The 25,921-nt window shown below is 43.3% G+C and overlaps 3 protein-coding genes across 5 annotated transcripts; 2 read left to right on the top strand and 1 right to left on the bottom strand.

The window, feature by feature from the left end:
* The first annotated feature begins 2,489 nt into the window (after positions 1-2,489).
* On the top strand, positions 2,490-5,859 carry cd248b (CD248 molecule, endosialin b). The gene has a single exon (XM_062536691.1). The coding sequence runs from the start codon at positions 2,675-2,677 to the stop codon at positions 4,724-4,726; it is 2,052 nt and encodes a 683-aa protein (XP_062392675.1). The 5' UTR covers positions 2,490-2,674; the 3' UTR covers positions 4,727-5,859.
* A 2,462-nt stretch (positions 5,860-8,321) lies between these two features.
* On the bottom strand, positions 8,322-15,746 carry hif1al2 (hypoxia inducible factor 1 subunit alpha, like 2). 2 transcript variants are annotated; one of them, XM_062536692.1, is made up of 15 exons: positions 15,583-15,746; positions 14,209-14,483; positions 13,995-14,125; positions 13,794-13,878; positions 13,622-13,698; positions 13,048-13,214; positions 12,738-12,844; positions 12,407-12,554; positions 11,674-11,831; positions 11,501-11,580; positions 11,140-11,447; positions 10,777-10,873; positions 10,587-10,689; positions 10,033-10,116; positions 8,322-8,444 (listed from the first exon to the last, which is right to left on the bottom strand). In XM_062536692.1, the coding sequence occupies exons 1-15, from the start codon at positions 15,681-15,683 to the stop codon at positions 8,359-8,361; spliced, it is 2,007 nt and encodes a 668-aa protein (XP_062392676.1). In that variant the 5' UTR covers positions 15,684-15,746; the 3' UTR covers positions 8,322-8,358. The 2 variants fall into 2 exon arrangements, with proteins under 2 accessions (XP_062392676.1, XP_062392677.1); XM_062536693.1 differs by lacking the exons at positions 8,322-8,444; positions 10,033-10,116; positions 11,140-11,447 and having other exon boundaries at positions 10,533-10,689.
* Positions 15,747-16,367: 621 nt separating this feature from the next.
* Positions 16,368-25,824, top strand: dpp3 (dipeptidyl-peptidase 3). Of its 2 annotated transcripts, none has more exons than XM_062536690.1 (18): positions 16,368-16,476; positions 17,060-17,371; positions 17,659-17,748; positions 17,944-18,081; positions 18,265-18,339; positions 18,666-18,759; positions 20,157-20,287; positions 20,981-21,111; positions 21,592-21,650; positions 21,769-21,963; positions 22,083-22,195; positions 22,311-22,403; positions 22,877-22,939; positions 23,213-23,337; positions 23,878-23,998; positions 24,408-24,587; positions 24,705-24,867; positions 25,218-25,824. In XM_062536690.1, the coding sequence occupies exons 2-18, from the start codon at positions 17,102-17,104 to the stop codon at positions 25,358-25,360; spliced, it is 2,184 nt and encodes a 727-aa protein (XP_062392674.1). In that variant the 5' UTR covers positions 16,368-16,476; positions 17,060-17,101; the 3' UTR covers positions 25,361-25,824. The 2 variants fall into 2 exon arrangements, with proteins under 2 accessions (XP_062392674.1, XP_062392672.1); XM_062536688.1 differs by having other exon boundaries at positions 16,430-16,568.
* The last annotated feature ends 97 nt before the right edge of the window (positions 25,825-25,921 follow it).

Here is a 25,921-nt window from a genome sequence, read left to right as displayed (position 1 = left end):
ACAAGATCACTGTCTAGATCACACTTCAACCTGATAAGTTGGATTTTAGGCAATATCATTCATTCCCCACATCACAGATCACGCTCTTCCCTCAGTGCAATATTGTTTTCATCCAGCTAGTGGAAAAAGCAAACCAACACACACACACACACACACACACACACACACACACACACACACACACACACACACACACACACACACACACACACACACACACCAGATTAAAATTTGTGACCACTTTTGCTCCACAGTCCATCCTAGTTATCAGGGGTTGGGTACATTGGGTACACTTAAGTAATTACTGAAACGTCTTGCCGAAACCTCTCTCTGCGTTAAAATTCCTTTCACTTTATTGACTAGTCATTTATTTATTTCGTCATGTTTTCCCTCTGGCTAACTGAAATGAGTTCTCCTCAAGGATGAAGGGCAACAACTCTTTACAGCTACACACCAGTCCTTTCACTTAATCTCACACGTGTCTGTGACATGGCTTTCTGTACCAATAGCTGATTTAAAGTATGTATGATCAACTGGCTGAAGTTTAAATGCGGTTTTACATGGTCGGAGGAAATATTTTCCACAAGGAATTTCCATGTCTACATATATTAATAATTCTTTCCATGCGAACCATCAAAACTGTTACTTAATCTCAATGGTGTCAATGCCAATCATGTGCTCCCATCAAAACCGTACTTCATTGTGGAAAACCTGATTCAGTCTATGGAAAGATGCTAATTCAAACAGGGTTACATGACAGATGTGGCCGCAGTGTGGTCTTGTGTCAACATCTGGGAGACAAAAAAAATGCTCTCCCTGGAGGAGCCCATATACTATGTCCTCCGAGGATGAACATGCACACACACTCATAAAGAAGATTTGTTGCCACTTTTGTTTCTTCAAACGGTCAGTGTTGCCATTATCAGCTCAGCTGCAGAGCCGAGCTTCAAACAGCAAATACATCCCCATATGTGTTAGATATGGCAATAGAGATGCGTATGTTTAATGTACCCCATATGATAGCTGTGCTTGACAGATCCTTTCAACTGCGTTGGTGATAGGGCAGGCTGCAGTGCCATAGGATCTGTGTCTGTATGAGAATGCTATTGTTTAAATTGGAAGAGGGTAGGTGCTGTTTTAAACAAGATACTTTGGGGGGCCTTACCAGGAATGCTTACTGCTGGGGGAGAGAGACAGAGAGAGAGAGAGAGAGAGAGAGAGAGAGAGAGAGAGAGAGAGGGAGAGAGAGGGAGAGAGAAGGAAGAGCAGGAAGAGAGAGGAAGAACAGCCCTAACTGAAGGTTGTTTTTGATTTACAGACTATGAAAGAACAAAAGCAGCTATTGCCTCGACATTCTGACAGTTGGACAGCCTAGTCTGCTGGTTTTTGGCATAGACATGCTTCCGGACTTACAAGCCAGTCTTTCAGTGTTTCATAGAAACTAATGCAGCTTCAGGTGTGTTTTTAACATCAAGACTCAGCTTAAAACATTCAGTTCAAATACCGACATTGCTACACAATTCTTTATCCTCTCAGCTGTATTTTCCCTATTTGAAGTATATATGTGGATTCAAAACGTATTTGGTCCACATTGTAGCAGGAGTGTAGAATGTATGGATTTCACTTTGAAAAATCCTTGAAAATAGGGTAAACAGACCAAGGTAAAAACTGCTCTGTTATTTTTGCCTCAGCTTCAGTTTCGTGTCTGACTGACCAAACCAGGATATGGGGCCAGATTTATTGTGCTTAGCGTGATCCTTAATTATACTGCTTCCGGTCCAGACTCTGTCTGATAACCAATACCTCTCGTCCAACAGTATCTCTTACAGTGTCCAATTACATTTTCTCCTGTCAGTTTGAAATCCAAACCACATATTTCTTTCAGTCTTTTTCCATGGCAGGCACCAGACTGTTTTTATTACTCCTGATTCCCTGTATCCCTGTATCCAAGCTGCCTTTGTTCTAAATGTATAAAACACATTTTCCTGAATGCAACCTCTCTCCCTCTGTTTTTGTGGGGGTGACTGTTACCTGGCTTGGAATTGAAACGGATTGTCTGCATTTTAGTTTTACACATGCATGCACACACACCCACCCACCCACACACACTCACACAGACACAGACACAGACACACACAGTCCTACACACTTTAGAGAAGTAATGCAGAAGTCAGATAGCACTGCTCTGGTGTTGGTGGTATGGATGCTGTTGGTAGCATGGCTTGGTGGTGTGGGGGAGGGCAGTCTTTGGCAGGGTCACAAGCTATTTCCTTAAATGGACTTATGAAAACCATACGGCACTGGGGAAACCACTGGCCCAGACCCCCCCCCCCCCCCTCCCACTCACTCCGTCCTCCCCATTCTCCCCCCTTCCCCAAAAAACCTTGACTCGCACACTGTTATTACCCGCCCCCCTCTTCCAAAAACAAACGTCTGTGCCCTCCCTCTCTGTCTCCCTTTCTCCTCCGGAGGAGAACCAGAGGAAAGTTCCATCTCAGTGCAGCAGCAGTGCTGACGGCTGCAGGGAGGATTGGTCGCGGCTGTTAGACTACTTTGCTGAGGAGGAACCTCCTGTCTCTCCACAAGAAAAATCCACAGGCTAGAGAGCCTAGAGGAGAGAGGAGAGCCCAGAGGACCAGCCAGGACATTTTGGCCATTCGGAAAGGACGCTGCGATGGGAAAGAGGAGAATGCATTGTCCGGTGTGCCCCTGTCTGCTGCTGCTGGCACTGGTCAGTACCTGGTGCCCGCTGGGGACTCAGAGCCAGGAGCTCCAGGAGCAGGATGCTCTGTGCAACGACGAGGGCTGCTACGCCGTCTACTACCAGCGCAAGACCTTCCGGGACTCCTGGCGGACCTGCAGGGAGAAAGGAGGCAACCTGGCCACGGTGAAGAAAGCCGAGGAGGCCGAGCTGATCCACGAGCTGCTGTCGTCCACGGAGAAGCGCGGGCCGCGCATCCGCATGCGCCTGTGGATCGGCCTCCAGCGGCAGCCGCGCCAGTGCTCGTCCGCCAAGCCCCTGCGCGGCTTCACCTGGATCACGGGCGACCAGGACACCGAGTACACCAACTGGCAGCGCGACGACCTGCCCAGCACCTGCGCCGCGCCCCGCTGCGTGGTCATGACGCACAACACCGCCGACAAGTCCCGCAGCAACCGGGACAACTTCAAGTGGCTGGACGGCTCCTGCGCGCTGGCCGTGGACGGCTTCCTGTGCCGCTTCGCCTACCGCGGCATGTGCCCGGTGCTGGACCAGGAGGGCGGAGGGCCGGTGCGCTACACCACGCCGTTCGACCTCATCAGCACCCTGCTGACCCACATCCCGTTCGGATCTATGGCCACCATGCCCTGCCCGGAGGGGACCAAAGAGGACCAGTCCGTCCTGTGCATGCTGAGGGAGGACGGCACGGTGGGATGGTCGAGGGACGCGCCGCTGTGCTCCGACGGCCCCAAGAACTGGTGCGAGGAGGAGAACGGCGGCTGCGCGCACCTTTGCCTGAACACGGAGGACCACTACTACTGCGCATGCTCCGCCGGGTTCGAGCTGGGGGAGGACGGCCAGAGCTGCCAGGCGATGGACGCCTGCTCCGGCCACCAGTGCGAGTTCCACTGCGAGCCCACGCCCACCGGCCACCGCTGCACGTGCTCCAACGGCTACCAGCTGGCGCCCGACGGCAAGAGCTGCGTGGACATCGACGAGTGCGATCGGACTCCCTGCCCCCAGGTGTGCGTCAACGCGCCGGGCACGTTCGAGTGCCGCTGCCTGGACGGCTACGAGGCGGACGAGAACGGCGAGTGCGTTGACGTGGACGAGTGCAGGGAGGACAGCTGCGAGCAGGTGTGCATAAACACACCTGGATCTTTTGAGTGCCAATGTACCGACGGCTACACCAAGGTGCCCGAGGATCCTGTCCGCTGCCAAGACATCGACGAGTGCCAAGACTCGGACAGCTGTCAGCAAATATGCCGAAATTACATGGGAGGTTTCGACTGTCACTGCGATGAGGGATACGAACTTGAGGATGACTATTACAGCTGCAGGCCATTGCCTGAGGATGCGGAAATGACGTCAACAATGATGCCCAGTGAACCTCCGGCCAACACTATGGGCCCCGAGACGCCCGACCTGCCCTGGTCTCCCAGAATGCCTGACTGGTTGACCGACTCCACACCTTTGGAGTGGCTGACCGAGTTACCTAATCTCGAGTGGCTTCCCACTGACCTGGCCTGGTTCACAGAGAACCCGTCAGAGGACCTCTCGCCAACCCAGGCGTCATATGCCACACATCAGGAAATCCTCACTCCTTCCTTTGACTTCGAGGAGGCCCCCACTTTGGACACACCTTTACAGGTTGCAGAGAGCGACTCCATCGACTACGGGCTGCCAGACAAGGTGTCCAGGATCAGGGAAGGAGGTGCGGTTCCGGTGTCCGAGGAGGCAGCCGACGGAGCCGGGGCGTCTCCCTCCCCGCCGCGAGACGCAGCAGAGTCCGCCGCCGGGGAGGAGCCACGGCCCGAGGGGGGGAAGCGGAGGCACGACAAGAGCTGGCTGCTGGTGGCGCTCCTGGTGCCGCTCTGCGTCTTCATCGTGGTGATGCTGGCGTTGGGGATTGTGTACTGCACCAGCTGTGCCGTGGAGCCGCGCGGCAAAGGGACGACGGACTGCTACCGATGGTTCACCGCCTCGAAACCCGCAGAAGCAAGCACAGCCAAGTCACGGGCTTGAGCAGAAAATAGCCCAGAGAGAGAGAGAGAGAGAGATAGAGAGAGAGAGAAAAAGAGAGAGAGATGTGTTTGCACAGAAACAGTTCGATAAGATGGAGATGCAGGGTTTACACAAACAGTTTCACAAATGGTGCTTTCTTTTTTCCACTGACACTTTCTCACCCGAAAAAAATCCTGTGGAAATCTGTGGAGGAGACGAAAAGGGTATGGCCCTGGCTACCGTTCTTGTAGGCTGTCTTTGCCATTAGTTTAATTAGGGAAAAGTACATTTGTGTGTCTGAAATGGGTTGTATTCTATATTTTCTGTACAATGTACAGACGCCAAATCAGTGATTCTGCATCTCATTGGACAGACTATTGACAACAAAGCCAAAGCCCCCATGTTGTAGTGGTTTAAATAGAAATTGACTGATTATTGTGAAGTAAACTTTTGTAAGAATATCACTTTGAAACAATACATTGTATTTGTATCTCATGTTGTTTATTTCTATGTGGCCTACCCTGCATCCTACCTACAACAAAAATATCTACAGCAGAATAGTAGGTCTATCTAAGCGCCACAATGACGTCTTCATGTTCAGAGAAGAAGATATTAATTCAAACAAAAAGCAAATGTGAGACCTTCATAATCTTCTTCTCTAATTCAGTCCTTATACTGGCCACTTCCATAGGGAACTTGTAATGTGTATGGAGTATTGGCGCCCTCTATCAGCTATTGGGCTGTAATGCATGCAACACTTATTTGGGTCAAGGGTTTAAAGTTGTAATGGTGAGTCAAACAAAATAGTCCTAGTCCTATACTAAAATATCATGCTTCACACCCATAGCACTGAAAAAAATGTCATCAAAAAGTTGTTGTGATTTAAAAAGAAATAACATTTGGTTAAAAAATGAAAACACACGTCTTTTGTTTTTCTTGTCAGTCTTTTAACAGGCGAGTGGAAAGAATTTTGTCACACCACACTGAATGTATGCAGTGATGTGAAGCAGTGAAGCATGACACTGAATGTTCCATCTGGAAAACTTTCTCAAAAGAGTTCCATATATTTTTGAGATGAGAGAGGTCGACTTAAATCTGGTGTAATGTATGCTTGATACAATCTCTTTTTGCTTTCAGTTGTTTTTTGATATAAACAAAACCAGAGAAAATATATAGTAACTTGATAATTTGGTACGCCAGACACAGTGTAAATACAATGCGCAGCAAATCAAAGACCACAGAATTGACTTATCTCATGAGCTATATCATGGTTTGGTTTGAAAGGTTTTGCATGGGTGTCGGTCACCCGGGTTGACCTAAAATGCAAACGTGAACGCTAAAGGTCATTTCACTTGGCACGGTGATGAAACACTGCCATAGATATATTACTCAAACCATTCGTCTTATTTAAGTTTTATTTGTGGTCATTTTGCTGTGGTCATATGTCTACTTCAGATGTTTAATTTCTATACCCCAACAGCTGACTCTGTTTAGTGCTCCCGGGCTACTGCCAGCAGGAGGTTGCCGTTTCATTATCAAAAGGAGTTGACATTTTTATGAGCCGGCTGGGTCAGGGAGCTGGCATGGCTTCGGTGGCGTAAAGCCGGCGGGGTCCAGGAGCTGGCATGGCCTTCGATGGCGTAACGCCGGCTGCCAGTAGACTCTGGCAACTCTCTAGAGTGATGCATCATACTTCACCATCATATTTGTGACGGATGGATTTGCCTTTAAAAGCAGCATTACGCAACTATTTTTGCCTTACTATAACAGCTTCAACATCAATTTGATTGTAAACAGACTCATAATAGAGCGAGTGTCATCCCCATCACTGCACTCCTGAAACTGGAGAAATCACCCTTTTCACTTTCCACTTTTTTTTGCATGCATGCAGGGCCACCTAACAGACTTTCATGGAGCCCTGCAAAATGAAATTAAAGGGGTACTAATAAAGTGAAGATAAGATATAAATAACAACTCTTGCTTAATGGGACATTAATAATTATTCTTGCCCATGCATAGTTGTTGAAGAGGAAATAATAACGTATGGTTGTTGTTCTGTGAGTGGGCAGATCCTTCCTGTCTCCACGCCCTTAAAGCAAGATATGGTCCACATGTGATACTTGGCCATAACATCTCATGAGCAATAACAGGTAGGCCTACATGACTCAGGCTACTCTTCCTATCAAAATGTAAAATAAACTCATTTCAGGCTTTAGGCTATTTAGATATTGAAATGTGTGTGGTTATACCACTGAGAGGTCATTTCATCTAACACAATGTATGCTTCTTACCTATAGAATATAGACTTCAAACTCCAATTGATGCCACACTGACAAACAAGGAAAATGATGTCTCTGACATAATATCTGATTTGTGTAGCCTATGCACGCTAGGCCTCTACCAACAGATTTCACAAGTTACAGGTTACAAGTTGTAGGCCTACAGTCATTTGCATAGGCATCAATTTTATTCTCAGCTTCTCTAAGGAGGGTCACTGCCTATCTAAATCTCATCCAGCAGTAAAAAAAAAAAAAAAAAGTCAATAAAAATAAAAATAAATAGTTTAGCCTACTCAGTTGTGGAATTTTGAAACTCACAATAATGCTAGCAATATTATTAGTATGGTACAATATCTTAATAAAACACAACTGAACTGTGAACAGCTTATCTGACAGTCTGATCTGAGATGTGCGGTGCTGCATATTGTTTAGCCTACAATCAATTTCACAATTCAAATTGTAGCCTAAAATATTCAGAAATCCGGGTAGACTGTGTTTCCTTTCATGTGTTCTCAACTCACCCCTGTTTTTGAACACTTGGATTATTCCCCTAATCCAGTAGCCTACTCATCCAATATGGCAGAGACCAACAACAGTAATAACAGTATGGCAGGGACCAAGGCTATCAACTCTGAAGGGAAACAATCCCCTACCTCTGCTGAACAGGTAATTTATTAACTGAGATGTGTGTGTTTTTGCACTGATAAATAGTTGCTTATCGAGGTTGGTTGCACGTTTTTAGCACTTGATGTCAGTGGCATCCCACTGCTGTCTAGCCAGATAACGCTAGTTTAGCATCATATTGTGTCTTGCCTTGCCTTGGGATAAAGTAGCCTACATTGTCTAATAATAACATGCCTTGGCTAAATATTGCCTGTTAGCATTAAATACAAGGAATTTCGAGGTGATTTAGCTGTCGCAGATTGAGACTGATCGGTCTTGTTCTCTTTAGAACAACATGTCAATAGAATGCCTCGTTACTCCTTTTTTCTTCAATGAGCTTGTTATTACCTTGACAGGTAGTGGCTGGTTTTCAACGACTCCGTCAGGAACAACGGAGCATGGCCACAAAAGCAGCGGAACTGGAGATGGAAACCAATGAACACAGGTAATTTTGAGAGCGCTTACTCCCTCAAGCATGTCAATCATCAGCTTCTATTAGAGGTGTTGTTTTGCATCATCAGATGAATGGCTTTGGAATTGATTAATTGTGCCATAACCTAATCAATTTGTCTTGCCTGTACGTTTTATTTACAGGCCTAGAATTGCAGCCTAGAGAACAGCATGTGTTTAGGCTATGTGTAGCCTACACTTTAAATTACTGAAGTTACTTGCGATTTCTTTCTCCTTCCACCAGTCTTGTTATTGATGCTCTCAGAGAAGCAGATCCGACTCGAAAGTGTTACCGGTTGATTGGAGGTGTCCTTGTGGAAAGAACGGTGCAGGAGGTCCTCCCTGCACTTGAGAGCAATAAAGAACAGGTAGCCTGATGGGTCACAGTGCACCATAGTCCTGTAGATGATTGTAGCCCTACCTTAACAAATCTGCAGACATCATCTGAGGTATTGTCCTCAGTGTCAACACACACACACACACACACACACACACACACACACACACACACACACACACACACACACACACACACACACACACACACACACACAATGTAGAAATCAGTTTGCATCAGTATAAGAAAACACTTACTTCATTGGGATTGATACCTCAGCAGTTGATTTTTAAAGAATTCTATCCACACATTTTCTGCATGCAAATGATGTTTTAGGTGTTCTGATTTAAAATGTAATATCTAATGAATATTTGCATCAAGCTCACATAAATGTTTTCCCACAGACGTAAATGATCACAACTTTGTATAATTATTTTAATGCTGATGTAAAACAGGCAGGTCATTCATTTTTTATTTACAGAAAATATACAGGACCTGTACAGAAAATGAAAATGAAGGGATTACCTTCATATTTGAGGGTTAACTTATTTGCTGTCTGCAAATAAACATTAAGAGTCATCAGGGAGCTTTGACTTAGTTATTGTGGCCCTGATGTTCATAGTCTAGACATCTGGTGTGTGCTCTCTGGAGGATGTGGTCATAAACAATGCTTTTTATGTTTCGCACATATTTTCTACATCTATTGACATTTGTTTGTGGCTTTCTCTCTGCCTAGATCTCCAAAATAGTGGAATCGCTGAACACACAGATGCAGGCGAAAGGGCAGGAGCTGAATGAGTATCGGGAACGCTTCAACATTCGAATAGTTGGAGAGGAAGAGGCATCAAACAAAGCAGCCGCCATTGGGGAGAGTGAAGGTGCTGGAACGAAGGGCGGAGGCACAGGGGTCCTAGTGTCCTAGTTCTGAGCCTGACGAATGGACACTGTTCCACATTCAGAACAGAAGGTGGTGTAGTTTACTTTATTCTTGAGCACTTTTTTAAAATGCAGGTTTTGTGAATGATCAAAGTATGTCATTTTAAGTTAAATGTGATAAATAATACGTTCCTATTTTATGCTGAAGGATTTTGTTGTAGGGTTATAGCTTGGAGGAGTTATGTATGTTTAAGAGTGTTTAATGTTTACATGTAACACACACGCTATCTGCTCCCTGTATTTAGGGAGTGTACAATGACTGTGTTTATAACTATGTGTAGTGTAAATTCACAATAAACCACGTTGCAATACCGATCATTTCTTTCTGGCTAGCCTTTTGTGAAGCATCTTCTATAATATATTGTACATCACAGCAAGATTTGGTCACAGAAAACATGAAAGATATATTAGGCCTAGTTGAGTAAATTATGGCCTTGTCACAATATTGTTAAGGAGAACACATCTGGTGTTCTTATAACTGCACATTCATCCCATTGAGATACTGGTAGTTGCCTGATCAAGAACAGAAGCTATTTCTGTACCATTGAGCAGGTAAAAGGCAGGCCCAAGAGGAACATTAACCTCACATTCCCTATGGCTCAGCACCGGCAGGTTCAATGGAAATGAGTCCACTTGTCCCTCGCCATAGTCCGTGCTCTTACCAGGCCTTTGGAGGTTCCTGATGTGTCCAGAACGCCTCTGCACTGACGTTGGTGAGTTATGAGCACCAGTGTATATCTCTCGATCTGCACAGAATTGATAGATATAGAACGATCAGACAGATCCCATGTTAACAAGTCCATTAGTTGTAACAATGCATTAGACCAGGGATTCCCAAACTGTGGTACGCGTACCACCAGCGGTATGCAAGCTGCTTCTAAGGCGGCAAGGTGTTAAAAATGAACTTTTCAAATTTTCTGTAATTAATTTATGATTAAATAAATAATTTGAATTGGGTTATATATAATGATATGGAAACATGACATTAAAGGAAATAATTTGTAAACTCACTACACTACAGTAGGCTATGTTTTCATTTAAAATGCAGCTTTTTAAACATGATGCCTGGAATGTGTCAATAGAATGTGTTACTTTTTAATGTGTCGAGGGTGGGGGTACGCAAGCCGAGTTGGGTCGTAGAAGGTGGTACATGAGGAAAAAAGTTTGGGAACTGCTGCATTAGACGTTTTGCCTTATTTGAAATGAATTACCGTACCTCTGATTCTCTGCCATGTGGGGTAGGGATGTGAAGTAGGTTGTCTGCTGTTTGGAGGATGTTTGTACTGCGTGGACTGCGAGGACTGAACTGATGTAATTTTCTGTACAAAGAATAACAGAAAGACTTGAAAAAAATCCATGCAGTAAATAAATACATTCAGCGCTGTTGTGTTCACGTAATGACTCACCACTCTGTGGGGATTTTGTGGCATGTGTTCTTGTGGTGCGCTTGATTCCTGTGGAACAATAGTCCTCAGAGAGTCCCAGACTGGCCACAGCTCTCTGCTGTTTGTGATTTTGAATCAAAGAGTCAGGCAACATAAAATATTGCACAAAATACATTCAGTACATTTCAGTTTTTTTACATTTGTGAAGGAGTCGTTTTTGTTTCAACTCCAAGTTCCGTTTTGCCGAAACCCTTCACATTATTTGCACTCTCATTGTTGAGGCGTGAATACATCTATAGAAAGATACATTTGCAAACACAAGGTATCATTTTTGTATGCAATACTATTGTGTGATACTATTTGAACTATGCAGAGTACAAGTACCTCCGCTTGTGAGTGTTGTCTGTTTTGAGCATTTGGTGCCTCTGTGTCCAGGATGAGTGACACTGAGGTTGTCCCTGACTTATGTGGTAGGTTGCCGCAGGGTTAGAAGAACACAAAACACATGCTGAAGCATGTGGTTTCCCCCCATGATAATGGTGAACATCCAGGCCATTCCCAGACAGACCACAGTGCATTGGATAGTCCTGTATAGGCAAAAGGATTGAGTCCTCCCCGTCCATTGGAATGTAAGGGGCAAGAGAATCCAGGTCCCCATTCCATTTGTCATCATGAGACACATGATGAGAGACCTGGATTTTCAGTGGAAAGAAGCAAATTTCTAGACACAGCAAAAACTACTTACATAAGAAACTGGTGTTTTCTCACAAAGATGTTTGTTGAACACTGTAGGGCTGTCAGGGAGCCAAGTGTGGCCAGTAGTGTCTACAGAAAATGGTACACCACAGACATTTATTTATTTATTTACCACTGCCAAGATTTTAGGTGATTTACATTTGTTCTGTTTGATTCCCTTACTGGAGAGCAGAGCTGATCCGTTGGCTTGGATTGCTGTGTCCTGGCCAGCAGTATGGGCCAGTTGAGGAGACACCGTCGTTTCAGGGCAAAGTCCGTGTGGCTTGAGGGAATAATCCATCTGCTCCAGAGAAAACACCACCTCTGGTAGCTCAGCATCGCTGTGGTCACACAGAAGAGAAGTGGTCAGAGAAATGAGAGTGGAGAGGAATATGCTCTTATGATTATTTCTCTGTTTTTAACCTTTGAAAATGCAAATGACAGAAATCGCTGCACACTCACTGTAAGGAAATGAAAGTATAGCTGTAACACAGTTATTGTTGACTTAATATCTGATGGAAAATACTGAACTTAAAACTTGACCAAACTTGAGCTTGATGAATGATAACACATTGTAAATTTGAAGAATACCTCAAATGTAATTTGCGCGTAGGAACATGGAAAAGTGGTCACGGAAGTGAATGGGGAGAAATATGCTGTTGTGATATTTCTACTTTATTTTAAACCTTTGAAAATTCAAATGACAAAAATACATGCACATGTTACTTGGAAGTGGCAAGTTCAACTTTCCATGTCCCCATACACTGTATTTTCTAGGCCGATTAATATTATAGAGATCCATCATAAAGCCGGTATAGTGTTTCAGACATTTCAGATTCAGTCAACCAAAATTAGAAAGTGTAATTAATATTGTGTAGCCTATTTACTTGTTTACATATTTGCTTCAGTCTCTCACCTTAGCACATAATTGATACAGAAGATGGTCTGTGGCTGTCTGGTTTGGTTGTTGTACACCACAGATGCTTCTGTCTCAACCCAAACATATCCTCCGCACTTGTGGTACAAGCGGTACTTCCCAGTGGCCATCCGTCCTTTGGAAAGCACTGTCATACACGGATGAACACAAAACCTTATAAAGTCATTGTTCAAAACAATGTTAATGTTGCAATGCATTTACTCCAGTAAGTAAAATGAATGCTATAACAGCACATTGATAAATGAACAATATTCTTCTACATAAATGTAAATAAATACAACTAAAGTTAATGTTAAAAAATCAAACTTACAGCAAATATGTGCCTGCATAAGTTTCAAGCAGTCTAAGGTATGGTAGTATTTATAGACGGACTGTCCAATGAGCTCTGTTTCCTGGAAACCAGTCAGCTCCCAAACTCTGCATACCAGAATGACAAGGCAAGTTTATATTGCACATTTCATAAAGGCAATTTAATTACATAAATAAAAGCAAAATATTGAAATATAGAAAAGCATACAATTACAGATAATAAACTAAGTACAGGAGGGCATATCATTACTGTTCAGTGTGGTTAAAAATATGATTAATTCTAGAATAGTGCCAAATGAAAATTCACCAACCTGGAGTCACAGGAAATTAATCTCATGTCTGGGCTGTGAATGCTCTGGAAAGTCTTGTGGTTTAGACCAGCAGGTAGACCTTGCACAGGTAGAGTTCGACACAGCAGCAGAAGGCGATGGGGGGCCAGGGGAGGGGATGGCCCCTTAACCCCAGTGCAGTGCAATACCTGCGGTCAAGAGGGGAAGAGTCTGAGGTGTGAAGGTAACGGAGACCTAACCTCTCTGCCTTAGATATTCACAAAAGAGAGTTCAAGTCCAATTGGTTATTAGTCCTAGATGGGCAATTTGTGTGTTTAGCAAGCATAAAATCTCAACATTCAGGTGCATCTCAAAATATTTGATCATCATGGAAAAACTTAAACTCATAATCTAGATTCCTTACACAAGAATTTATTATAAAGAAATGTTGTGAAATGACCTGAAAAGAGCTCTAATCAGCTAGCCTAATTCAGTCAACATTTTAGATGAACCTGTACACAAAATACATAGTAATATAACATAGAGCAGTTGGCATAACATGTGAACAGATACCAATACATACTGCAGATAAATATATGTATGTGGTTGGACTCACCGTCCAGGATACCGCCCTTAAGCTTACTGTATTCTTAGTTCTCCAGAACAGGCTGCACTTCTGCCTCCCTACGCTTCCTGTGAGCAGAATCATATCATAGTTAGTGATATTTCATAAAATATATGAGAGAGTTTTTGTAATAATGTCAAATTCTGGGTGTAATCATATTTACCGGCCAATTTTGCGAGAACTTGCTTGACCTCCTTCTGGTCACATGGGTGCATGATGTCAAACATGCTTCGGCCAATAAGGTCTACCTATATTTATGAAGGATCATTCATCATTCATGAAGGTTGATCTATCAACATTCAAAATAATAAATAAAATACATCACCTTAAAAAAAAAACTATGCAAAGAAAGTCAGATCTGAACCTGGTTGATGCCAATGTATTTGCTGACGTTCTCTGTCGTGTAGAGAATTCGGCCGTCAAGGAAGGTCACAAGCATAAATCCTCCTAGAGCTAAGTCTAGAAGTTGCTCCTCAAGACAAATAGACGGAATGGCTAAAAACAATAAAAGATGTAAACGTGTCATAATGTTGCAATGCTATTGAATAGCTCTCTGTTATTATCGGAGCAAGTCCTACCTGTCTTGTAATCGGGGTGAATGGACTTGAGTGTGAGTGGTCTTGCTACATCTATGATGGCCTCAGTGTTTTGCGTTTGCTGGAAGGTTGATGGATCCAGAAGGGCTCTCACATGCAGGTAGCCAACTGTAAGTCTGATGATACAGGCCTTGTTCAACTGTGCTCCAGTGTTTAGGGGTAAAGGAAGCAGGTCTGCCAACTCATTGAAGAGCTCCCTCTCTCTTTGCCTTCGACCCCGTGCTGCCATGCGAGACTGGGCCCTTTTCCATGCTGGTCTATGAAAGGTTAACAGAGTAATCATAATTCTGCCTTGAACTCTGACATACCACAGTCTTTAGGCTGTCAAAACCCATTCAATTTGAACAAGAAAAACTCATGACCACAATAGAAATAAGCAGGGCTCTCAAGTTTTGAACTCCACTTAAAGTGAGATTTGCGCGGTGGGTGGAGTGGGTGGAGTGTTTGGTGGAGTGATGACTGATGGCTGGCTGACTGACTGACAGACTGATGATAATATGCATGCCAACTCATATATATTTATATAGCTTTATTGTGTTATCCTTGACAAGACTACAGATCTGTATGTCTTCCATCAAAGTAATCAAAAGAAGTAAATTAATCAAGTTAGTTCACACTCTGCAGAGTCACATTTTATTTCTTTCTGTGAGAGGAAATGAAGGCGCATGTGTTAAATGTGGATACTCAAGTTCAAGGAGAACCGCTTGATGGGCAAAATGGGTTCCAAAACAAACACACCAGTCGTCAGAGATTCACGTGAGAAAAATCTAGGCTCGTCATCAAAGTACCTAAATGCATGGCAAGACTGACGGTCATTGATGGCTGGAGCGTCATGATTGCGTCACGCCATCTTATCTACCACTCACTGAGGGGATCTGGCTCTCTGAGATATTATAAGAACCTGCTCTTTTCATTCAAACCACAGGAATGCATATTCTGAATGGGTAAATGTTTTCAAAACGACATAATGTGGAATAAAAAGTTTAACCTAGTCTTTTATTTAAATATATATATATATATATTTGATCAGATTGTATTAAACGATACAGAGCATGCCTTTACAAGTGAACTATCTCCAAGGATGCACCCATAATATAGACTGGAATAAAATTATTCTTTTGTTAGTAGGCTAACTAAGATATTCAACCTTGGTAGTGCATTGACATGTATATAAAACAAAAACTCAGAAATGAAAAGTGTACAACTAAGAAATGAAAAGTGTACAACATTTCAATTACATTATTACAAGTATTCAACCCGCCCTCATTGTGCTAAACATTAATTGCCACTTTGTGTGTGTTAATATAGGCCTATATATATACATTTTATACATTACAAAAACATTTTCAGACATACCTCTGTTTCTTTGGCTCATTCACTTTCTTGGTATTCCCTTTCTCATTGTTTAGTCTGTTCACATAATCTGTCAGAGTGGCTTCAATATAATCTTCAATCATTATGGTATCCAAACCTTACAGTCAGAGAGGTACATTTCCATCCTTACTGTGCACATGGTCCTTGGGTGTTAGAGCAACAAAGTGGGCCTAGATGACAGCTCTGTTTCAAATCCACCTGGCCCCTCCTTTTTGTGTGCAACCATTGGACATGCACCAATTAAACACATTATTGGCTGTACTAAAACACCAGGGGAAACGCCTATCCGTTACAAAAAAACATGTGCAAGTATTAACATTAACTGTTTTACATTGATACACACATAGCCTTACATGCGACTTATTGATTTATTCTAATCTCATAACCTTCGAAGTTTGGTGCCATTTGCAAACACCAGACGGTGACAGTGGGCAACCCGAAACAACACAGACAAGAACAGACCATCTCAAATCACTCTTAGATATAATGCAGATTTCAGACTAGTGACCATAGGCTACTTGGCCTAGGCCTTGTGTAGCTAGGCTATTCAAAATAGGCCTATTGAATTATGGCCAACAAAAAAAATATGTGATTATTTTGTTTTTCAATTAAGTTCAGTAGTAGCTAGTAGGCTTATAGAGCATTTAGTAATTGATTTCATACATAATTTGGGTGACGCTCAAAATAAACATTATTAAGAAAGGGGAAAATATCAGTTCAGCTTTGGATATGCTGCCTATTATAATTGGTCGAGATATAGGTCAGTTATTTTGCCTGTACACAATTGGTCAGGAGGTGGGACTTGGCTTTGAATGAACAGAGGAAGTGTCTGAAGCGTGAGACTGCAAATCGAAAGAAGCCGGCAGAGACCACAAGGTAGCTAAAGTGTATTTCAAATGTTCATCAAGAGACTGAGCTGTCTGTTGCGAAAGAGGTTTAGTAGAACACCACTGGGACTGTACTCTCAGGTATAGTTCGTTTGCTAGCAGAACAATAATATCTGAGGTTACTAACATACTTAGCTTGACAGTGTAGCTAAGTGTGCTAGCCGGCTAATAGCTAACTGGAAGTGAAACCATGCATCTGTGAACTGGTGAAGTTCAAAGCCATACTACAAAAATAATGTAACGTTAGTTCATCAGTTAAGTAAGCCTGTTGTCGATTCATCTAGACTTAGACGGTACCTGATAACAATATAATTGAGTAGCTAACACAGCATATTTTTAATCAAGGTTTGAACTAGCTTGCTAATCTATTTGCCTGATGGCTAAGGTAAAAAAAACAAAAACTTCCGGCATCCAGTTAGGCTGATAAAGTATGTAGACTATTGTTTGATCTTTGTGTCAGTCAGCCCTTTCCCTGTCATGTTTAACATTGCTTATGTCAAGATATCACTTGCTTGCAAGTCTATTTCGTTTTTTATGATTTGAGTATAAGTCCAACTCCATTCTTCTTGCAGGTTACCTATTCCATTCAGCGAAAGCAAATACACTGCCTAAAGATGGTGGACTCTCAGTACTACCTTCCAAACAGCATTAGCATCTCCAAGCTGGACTGCAAGGAGGCTTTTGGACTGTTATCTGCAAAGGAGAAGCTGTATGCCCACTACATCTCTCGGGCGGCGTGGTATGGTGGTCTTGTGGTTTTGCTGCAGACTTCCCCTGAGTCACCTACAATTTATGTGCTTTTGCAGAAGCTTTTCCGCAAGCAGACCCTAGCGGAGCTGGAGAAGGTGGCCAGCGAAGCTGGACTAAGTCCAGAGGAATACAAGGTTGGTACATCTGTCATCGCGCATCCTCACATAACGTTCCCAGGGCTTCTTGGTTTGGCTCCAGGACAGCCCCTGCTCTGGGTACCCTCTGCGTCTCCATCCCCCAAGTGCACATTGAACTCAACAGTGCTGCTGTTGAGTTCAGTCATTCAATCAGGGGAAGGTGCAGGCCAGGGGGGGCACCTGGAGCTGGACTGATATTTTAGTACATATTATGTCATGTTGTTATGCAGAAACAGTTTGTTTGCAACACAGTTCAATGTTGTTACTTATTTCTTTGCAACCAGGCTGTGCTCGTGTATGCAGCAGGATTCTATGCCAACATGGGTAACTACAAATCATTTGGAGACACCAAATTTATCCCCAACTTGCCAAAGGTAAGCAGGTCTTCCTATTATAATGTGTAGAACAGGACAATTTTGTTCCAGATAATCTTAAAATTGTAGGAAACATTGCATTTTTCATGATTGGAAGACAAGCTGTTCCACATTTGATTGGTGATCTTGTTGATGTAGATACATGCAGAAAAGTGCATGCCTAATAACGTAACACATTTTAATTGAATTGCACAGGAGAAGCTGAAGGCTTTGGTGTGGCAGAGTAAGGCCTTCAAGGAAAACGCTGCAGAGATGGAATCCTTGTGGAACAGCTGCTCCAAACTCCTCTTCTCACTGGAGGACCGACAGAAGCAGCTTGGACTAGGGCAGGATGTGAGTCAGTGGATCTTAAAAGATTCAGTTGCACAAGCATTTACACTGTCAAACTCTAAGACATAATAAAATGTTTGCCGTTATAGATACCACCAGTTCGTGGCAGACATAGCGATATTTGTATGGCAATATGCAGCTGTATATTGTTTGTGCATATCTAAATGACCTTTGTCATATCCCCAGGGGATCACCACATACTTCTCAGGAAACTGCTGTTTAGAGGATGCCAAGTTGGCCCAGAAATTCATGGATTCTCAGGTACATCCTTTCTACCTATTTGTCCAAGAAATTGCTTCTAATTCTGTTTCTGTTCTTACCTGAGCCTCCTACTGTATAATGTCCTGGCCACAATTCTCCTTCCAACAATCTTGTATTAAAAACATTCACATACAGACTGACATGATCTCACATTTGACTTTAACATTACATTAAAACCACTAGTTGGCTCTGTCATACTTATCTTATTGTTATGCAAAACATCTTCCATACTTACCTGTGCAAATTACATTAAGTGAAGATGTGTAACAATGAAACCTAGGCATGATCTGTGAAGGAAACGTGTCACCGTGTGTTTTTCTGTGTAGAATCTGAGTGCCTACAACACCAGACTGTTCAAGAGGGAGCCAGAGGCAGGGAAGCAGGCCTATGAGGTTAGACTGGCCTCCGCAGTGAAGATGGGTGAGTGCTGCTATGTGTTATTTGTGCCATCTTAGCCTACAAAAAACATCATCTTTTATCATTAGCATTTATTATTGCTGTCTTTTTGGAATGTAATGATATATGTGAAAAGGGATGTCCTTATAGGACAGGGGTGTCCAAACTACGGCCCGCGGGCCAACTGCGGCCCGCGACGCACTTTAGTGCGGCCCGCGGAGCATGTATTAGTTTATTATAGATATGGCCCGCCACACTTCATTGGCTGTTCGCTATTTCTTTCCAGCAACGACGTTGTGGTTAACATTACTGCAAACTCCTTTACACTCTTCTTAGAGAACGTTTACAATGTCAATATCAAAACAGCATGTTACATAGAGATGATACTCTTTGAAATCTCTATTGCAGCAAATCTAATTTGCGTTGTTACATACTCATAAGTCATAACGTTACTCATAACGTTGGCTAATTGGGAACGCGTTTTAGCGCGCACGAAAGGGAGAGAGCGCGCCAGCTGGCTTGTCATTGTTGATAACTGTTATCTCCTTCTTATAAGAAACGTTTAAAAGAAAAACGTGAAGACAACAGTAGTTTCACTACTGAGCAACGGTGATTAGGCACAGCAGCCACTGAGTGGAGCCGGCAAGAGTCTTAAAGTGACAGTGCACCATTTATAAATGAATTAAACAGCCTCATATTAACCGTATTTCTTAAAGAATTTATTTTCTACAACAAAATAACGTTGTGTCATTATTATCATTGAAGTAGTTATATACGTGATGTATACTGCATTGTGTACATGTCCAATGGGGGGGGGGGGGGGTTATGGCCCGCCGGTCAATTTCCAAGACCCAATGTGGCCCTTGAGCCAAAAAGTTTGGACACCCCTGTTATAGGACAATAAAGACTCTATAGAGATCGCTAAGACATGTGACCAACGTCATCAAAACACAAAGAATTATGGGTGCGTTTGGCCCGCCTGATGCCAGCCCATGTAAACTAGTGTTCTGGGTCTATGATCTGGCATGATAATAATGAAAAACTAAGCGGGGAAAAATTGTGCAAAAAACAGAACATAATCTTGCGCTTCCTTGCTGCTGCTATCCATGCCATTTCTTGCCTTTTTGTCACGTCTGAAACATGGCGTGTACTATTATTTATCCACGCTGGAAAACGATAAAAGATAAGCTTCATGTTACTCTATTGAATTTTATAACACAGCAGGTAAACGGCATTTCGACAACTGCACTTCGTTGTTCCCGCACGTCAGTAAAACAACTTAATTTTGGGCCACCTATTCCCAAAATGCGTTGCGTTTTACGTCACGTTCTCAATCTCTATAATAAAGAAAATTATATGAGTTAGCCCAGTTAAGGAAGGCAGTTGGTCAAGTTTGGGTCTCCTGTTTCCCTCTGCTGTAGATTGCGCTTCTGATGGAGAAGGCCAGACCCGCTGTGGCCGTTTTGACTTCGAAAACGCTGTGTTTAATGTTCATAGAGGTGACTATGCTCCCCTTATGGAAAAAGTCAGCCAAAATTTGGAAAAAGCCAAGGTAAGTCTGCAAAACCTCTGTGCACTTTTATCTGAATTTTCCATCCCTGTGCAAAGTCCATTTTGACATTGGTAGAAAGCCAAGCTACATTGTCACCTGATAGCCTCTTCTGAGGGGTATGTTATAAAGTTTTTAACAAGAAGTGTGGAATTAGAATACAGACACTGTCCAAACCCAATCTGTTGCTGAGGTAGTAGGGTTAAGAATATAATGTTTCTGTGATTTGTGATGGGATATCATAAATTATTAATTTATGTTTAGGGATTGTAATGGAGGTATTATATATCATATATATTATATATCCATGTTCATCTGTTTACTTTTATACAAATCGATGTGTTTGGAATGAGTGCCAGATGTGTGTATGGATGAAGAAACACAGTGGATATTATTACACTCCATGTCTAACACATGTAGTATTATTTTACTTTGCGTCAATGGCATCAAGTCAAGGCCCCATATCAAATTTTCCCTGAAGCTTGAATACCATATCCTTTTCCTGATCTTGTTTTATGAGATTCTTATGGCACTGAAATCCAGTTAATGATTAATCCAGTCATTTATCGCTTACTGTGTTTAATACACTGCCTACTGAAAATATAATTCTATACTTGTACTGCATGACCATGTGTGATCTACTTCAGTTGCTACTGTTTTTCCACTGTGAATTGAATGTGTATGTTTCTCTTGTAGACCTATGCATCCAATGAGAATGAGGTTCGCATGCTGGAGGAGTATGCTAAAAGCTTCAATTTTGGATCAGTGGATGCACACAAAGAAGGTTCCCGCTTCTGGATTAAGGACAAGGGTCCTATTGTGGAGAGGTGACACTACCTTACAATAACATGTTTGCCTACATGTAGATCCTGAATTTCATTTTCAGTCTTTTTCTAGGTCAATTTTTGAATTGTGGACTCTACCGTTAAATGCTAGAATGTTGCACTCTACCATAAAATGAAAGTCTAATCGGCTTAAGGCCAACACACACCGACGCCAACATGAGTGTGGTGCACTCCACTTTCAATCTTCAATTCCATTGTAACAATAAAACTCTGCACACCAGCGTCGCACTTTGATGCTGCCGTTGTGTATATTACGAATCAGTTCTATTTTGTCGGCGACGCTCCATAAATTCCATTGTTTTTCCGGTGTTTGCCAGTTAAGACGTCAGCACTGACGTACATGGAAAGTGACCGCACTCCTCTCGGCACTGGTGTGTGCTGCGCTTTAATGTCTCAATGTCAATAGATATTGACGAAGTCTATGAGTTGGGTCGGGCTAACGGTTGTTCATTCTATGTTTAGTTACATCGGTTTTATCGAGAGCTACAGAGATCCCTTTGGATCCAGAGGGGAGTTTGAAGGTAAAGCACTGAAATATACTTTGGGTCTTCCATTTTAAACTCATCAATACTCCTCTCAGTCGGTGTGGGAGACTCGACGTAAGTGTTTCAATTGGATGTTCCTTGTGTGGCCGGGCAGGGTTTGTTGCCGTGGTGAACAAGGCGATGAGCGCTCGCTTTGCCCAGCTGGTGAGCAAGGCCGAGGTGCTGCTCCCAGACCTGCCGTGGCCAGCGGCCTTCGAGAAGGACCACTTCCTGCGGCCCGACTTCACTTCCCTGGATGTGCTGACGTTCGCCGGCAGCGGCATTCCATCGGGCATCAACATCCCCAACTGTGAGTTGATCTTAACTCCTGCTGCAGCCGGGTGACATGCAACCCGTTTCCATTTTCTGCACTTGTGGTTTTTTTCGTGCTTTGGCTACATAGTGATTAATGTCTGCTCCTCCTGCCAGATGATGACATCAGACAGACAGAGGGCTTTAAAAACGTGTCTCTGGGAAACGTGTTAGCTGTGGGCAGCGTCACTCGTAAAGAGGACCTCACCTTCCTCGAGGAGGACATCAAGGTATATTTCTGCACTTCTCCTGATGGCGATAAGATACTCGCCGCAGCGCTGAATGGATTTATCAGATACAGATGGCTAAGAGATCTGCTGTGTGCAATCTTTTATCTTCTCGCAGGATTTGTACCTCAAACTGGTGGGGCCTGCCTTTGAGGTGCAGGTGGGGCTTCATGAACTCCTGGGTCACGGCAGTGGAAAGCTCTTTGTTCAGGTGAGAGCGCGACATCTGCTTTGGCTTAAAAGTGCGATTTACAGCCAGCAGTTATCTTTATTTGAGCTGAACAGCCAAACAATCACCCCCTTCTGTGCTCCTCCTCAAGTGTTGATTGAGAAACCCTGCATGGACAGCTAAACAGATGTGAGGAGCAGATTTCACAAAATGTTGTTATGGATTTTGGAGTGGCTCACAGTCACACCATTAAATGATTTGTCATTCTTATCTGCTCTTAACCTCAGTAGATGTTGTGATAGTACATACAGTGGAATGTAATGTTCGGGCAGCAGAGTGTTCTTTGAGCAGGCTCGCTGAATGAGTAGCCAATGAAACAAGCCTGTGTGAAACAAAAGTGTATTGGATTAGAATTGCAGACTGCTCCTGTCTCCAGATGGTATGTTGTGCTATTGGGTGGCGTCTATGTAATGTTATTAGTAATCAAATTATTTCTGTTATTTGTTTGGCTTTAGGATTCAAAGGGAAACTTCAACTTCGATAAGGACAGCATTTGCAACCCACTGACTGAAAAGTTGGTGAGTTATTTTGTTGTGGTTGATGGTTTTTTACCCCTTGAGTGCATAACGTATTACAGCACACAGTTCACACACACACACACACACACACACACACACACACACACACACACACACACACACACACACACACACACACACACACACACACACACACACACACACACACACACAGTCCATCTGTAACTGAACTACATTGACTGGTTTCATCTGTTTTTAGCCTGTGTGTTGTTAATGTTATTTCTGACCTAATGTAATCTCGTGGTCATGTAGGTGACGAGCTGGTACCAGGAGGGAGAGACATGGGACGGCAAGTTCTCCACCATCGCCTCCAGCTACGAGGAGTGCAGGGCCGAGTGTGTGGGCATCTACATGTGTCTCAGCAAAGACGTGCTCAGGTGAGCAGGAGTGCAGATCAGCTACAGTCATTTCCTATGTATTAGCCTCATTATTGTGTATAAGCCGCAGGACAGTGTTTTATGCAAGTTAAAAGAAACAAAGCCATATTAAAATACCATATTAATGGCCCCCAGTGTATTAACCTCATAGCTGAAGAAATTTAGCAAAATCAATGTATAAGCCGCGTCTATTAGTTGGGGAGTTATGGAGGTGCTGGAGAGCAATGTGTTTAGACTTCTGTGAGAGCTGTAAGAGTTTCTTCAGATTTCACCAGATTGGACCTCTGTTAAAAATGATTGTCAAACAAACATGCATTTGTTAAGAGACAAAATGTGTCCATTATTTTTAATCCCAGATTACCGGAGGCTCTTTCCTCCCCATTACATCTTTTTGTGTTCTAACTATCACAGTGTGAAGTTGCTCAGCTTTCAATATTGTTTTTTTCTCTCACACATTAAGACTTGGTACAGCAGCTATTGGTACAGCAGCTTTTCGTAAAAAAATCCCTGCTCACATTCTTCAGTTGTGCTTTTCTGCAGCATCTTTGGGCATGAGGGTGAGGATGCTGAGGATGTGATGTACATCAACTGGCTGAACATGGTGCGTGCCGGCCTCCTCGGACTCGAGTTCTACACCCCAGAGACCAAAACCTGGAGACAGGTGAGGACTTGTGCGCACTATGGACTATTACTGTTACTGTATGTAACCTGTAAGGCATAATGGATGACCTGGCGTTCAGGTATCAGAAGTTAATGCATGTTCAAGGTGGCAATGCGGCCACGACACAAAGCAGATTGTCCACTTAATTGACATTAAGCAGTGGGATAATATCAAGGGGGCAGGCGAACGTTCGGAGATCGTAGACATTACGGCAGACCCCATGCTAAATAGGAGACCAGTTCTAGCTAGCCATTCTATTGAATCCTATTGAGCGTTAGCCCAACAGGAAAAAGTTTTTTTTATTTTTTTTATTTACTTCATTGGTCTCTGCTGACGTCTACGTGATGGCTCTGTCCAGAAGATTCAACTAGGAATTCCGTCACCTCTTATGTTGTCCTCTCTGTGTCAGGCCCACATGCGCGGTCGCTTTGTCATCCTGCGAGTGCTTCTGGAGGCTGGAGAGGGGCTGGTGACTCTGAAGGACACCACCGGTGCTGACGGACGACCGGACATGGTCATCTCACTGGACCGTTCCAAGATCAAAACTGTGGGCAAAAAAGCCATCCAGAAATTCCTGTGCAAGCTACAGGTATGTTAATGGGGTGTGTTAGAACAAAAAATGTTTGGATAGTTGTAGTCAGAGCCATACAGAGCGGCTCTGGTAGTAGTTACCCAAACTCATCTTATGATCTCTACTGACCGGCAGGTTTACAAGACCATTGCGGATGTGGAAGGTGGGCGTGCTCTGTACGATGGCTATTCTGAGGTGAACTCTGATGGCCCTCTCGACTTCCTTCGCCTCCGAGAGACAGTCCTGCTCCGAAAGGTGGCTCGGAAGCTGTTTGTCCAGGCCAACACCGCGGTCAAAGGTTAGTGTGGTCAACAAAACGTTGTCTTCTTGAGATCAAACTCCAGAATATGGGATGCAAGTGCTTAGTTACAGAGCAAGGGACAAGAAAGGTACTTAAAAATCCACCAGACTAGCCACATAACCACTTATCTTTAGTGCTGAATAAGTTGCAGTTAATTTGGCAATGACACAGAAGTACCACTTTTATCCTTCTTCTATCCTTCAAAGTCAATAGTCAAAACAATGAGGAATTGGGCAATACACTTAATGCAAAGGATGTGTAAAATGATGAAGTATCATATTAATTAAATAAATTAAATATTAATATTGCTACTCCTACTTCTACTACTAATAATAATGTTCTTGCAGGGGAGAGTGTGGAGTTGGTGGAGTATGAAAGCACAGCGGGGGGACTGGTTCAGTCAAACACTGACCGCTTCCAGGAGGATGCAGAAGAGCTAGAGCGCCACCTGCTGGAGCTGAGCTCTCAGGACGTGTCGTGCTGGTGCTGAGGAAGGCGCAGCTGACCGGAGCCAACTAGGCGTGACTCCTCGGCCAATCCTGTTGCTCCTCCTCCAGTGTTTCATTTGATTGATTGTTCTTATTTGTCGGATGCAAAGTGAGTTGATGAACTGTTGATGTTAAATTTACTGTAATGTACACCAAGGGAACCAATGGTTAGCAGTGGAGGTTCTACTGAAGTTTAGCAGTGCTGAAACCTTAGTGTGACCCTCGATTTCTAATTTTTACAACAAAGCAATCATAATAATCGTCTGTAAATAATGGGAATTTGGTAACAGTGAGTGCCGTATATGTTTGAGACTGTATGAATAACCGTGCATAATGACCTCTGTGTAGCTCAAACAAGAGAGGCCTGGAGGGAAATGTGTGATAATGAGAGGGGCCATTTTGATCTTTGCGGTGGAATTTGACAGATTGGCTTTCAGAAGTAAAATGGTGGTAACCTTTAGGAAAAGACCTGTGTCCTGGATGTTTTTTTCTCTGCCAAACCCCCCACTTACAGTAGGGCATCTTTCTCAAACATGTCTGTACATCTTGAAATAAACTAAAAC

This window comes from Sardina pilchardus, chromosome 5 (genome assembly GCF_963854185.1).
Source record: "Sardina pilchardus chromosome 5, fSarPil1.1, whole genome shotgun sequence".
Classification (NCBI taxonomy): domain Eukaryota; kingdom Metazoa; phylum Chordata; class Actinopteri; order Clupeiformes; family Clupeidae; genus Sardina; species Sardina pilchardus.
Note: the sequence above shows the minus strand (reverse complement) of the source record. Positions and strands in the feature narration are given on the sequence as shown.

What these genes read in the sequence shown, in the direction of transcription:
- dpp3 (XM_062536688.1), top strand. Translation starts at nt 16,497, where the DNA reads ATGTTCATCAAGAGACTGAGCTGTCTGTTGCGAAAGAGGTTTAGTAGA. An exon ending in AAAATTTGGAAAAAGCCAAG is followed by an intron (nt 20,288 to 20,980) that starts GTAAGTCTGCAA and finishes TTTCTCTTGTAG; the next exon opens with ACCTATGCATCCAATGAGAA. An exon ending in GGGCATCAACATCCCCAACT is followed by an intron (nt 21,964 to 22,082) that starts GTGAGTTGATCT and finishes TCCTCCTGCCAG; the next exon opens with ATGATGACATCAGACAGACA.
- hif1al2 (XM_062536692.1), bottom strand. Translation starts at nt 15,683, where the DNA reads ATGATTGAAGATTATATTGAAGCCACTCTGACAGATTATGTGAACAGA. An exon ending in TATGCAGGCACATATTTGCT is followed by an intron (nt 12,555 to 12,737) that starts GTAAGTTTGATT and finishes CGTGTATGACAG; the next exon opens with TGCTTTCCAAAGGACGGATG. An exon ending in CACATGGCAGAGAATCAGAG is followed by an intron (nt 10,117 to 10,586) that starts GTACGGTAATTC and finishes AATTCTGTGCAG; the next exon opens with ATCGAGAGATATACACTGGT.
- cd248b (XM_062536691.1), top strand. Translation starts at nt 2,675, where the DNA reads ATGGGAAAGAGGAGAATGCATTGTCCGGTGTGCCCCTGTCTGCTGCTG.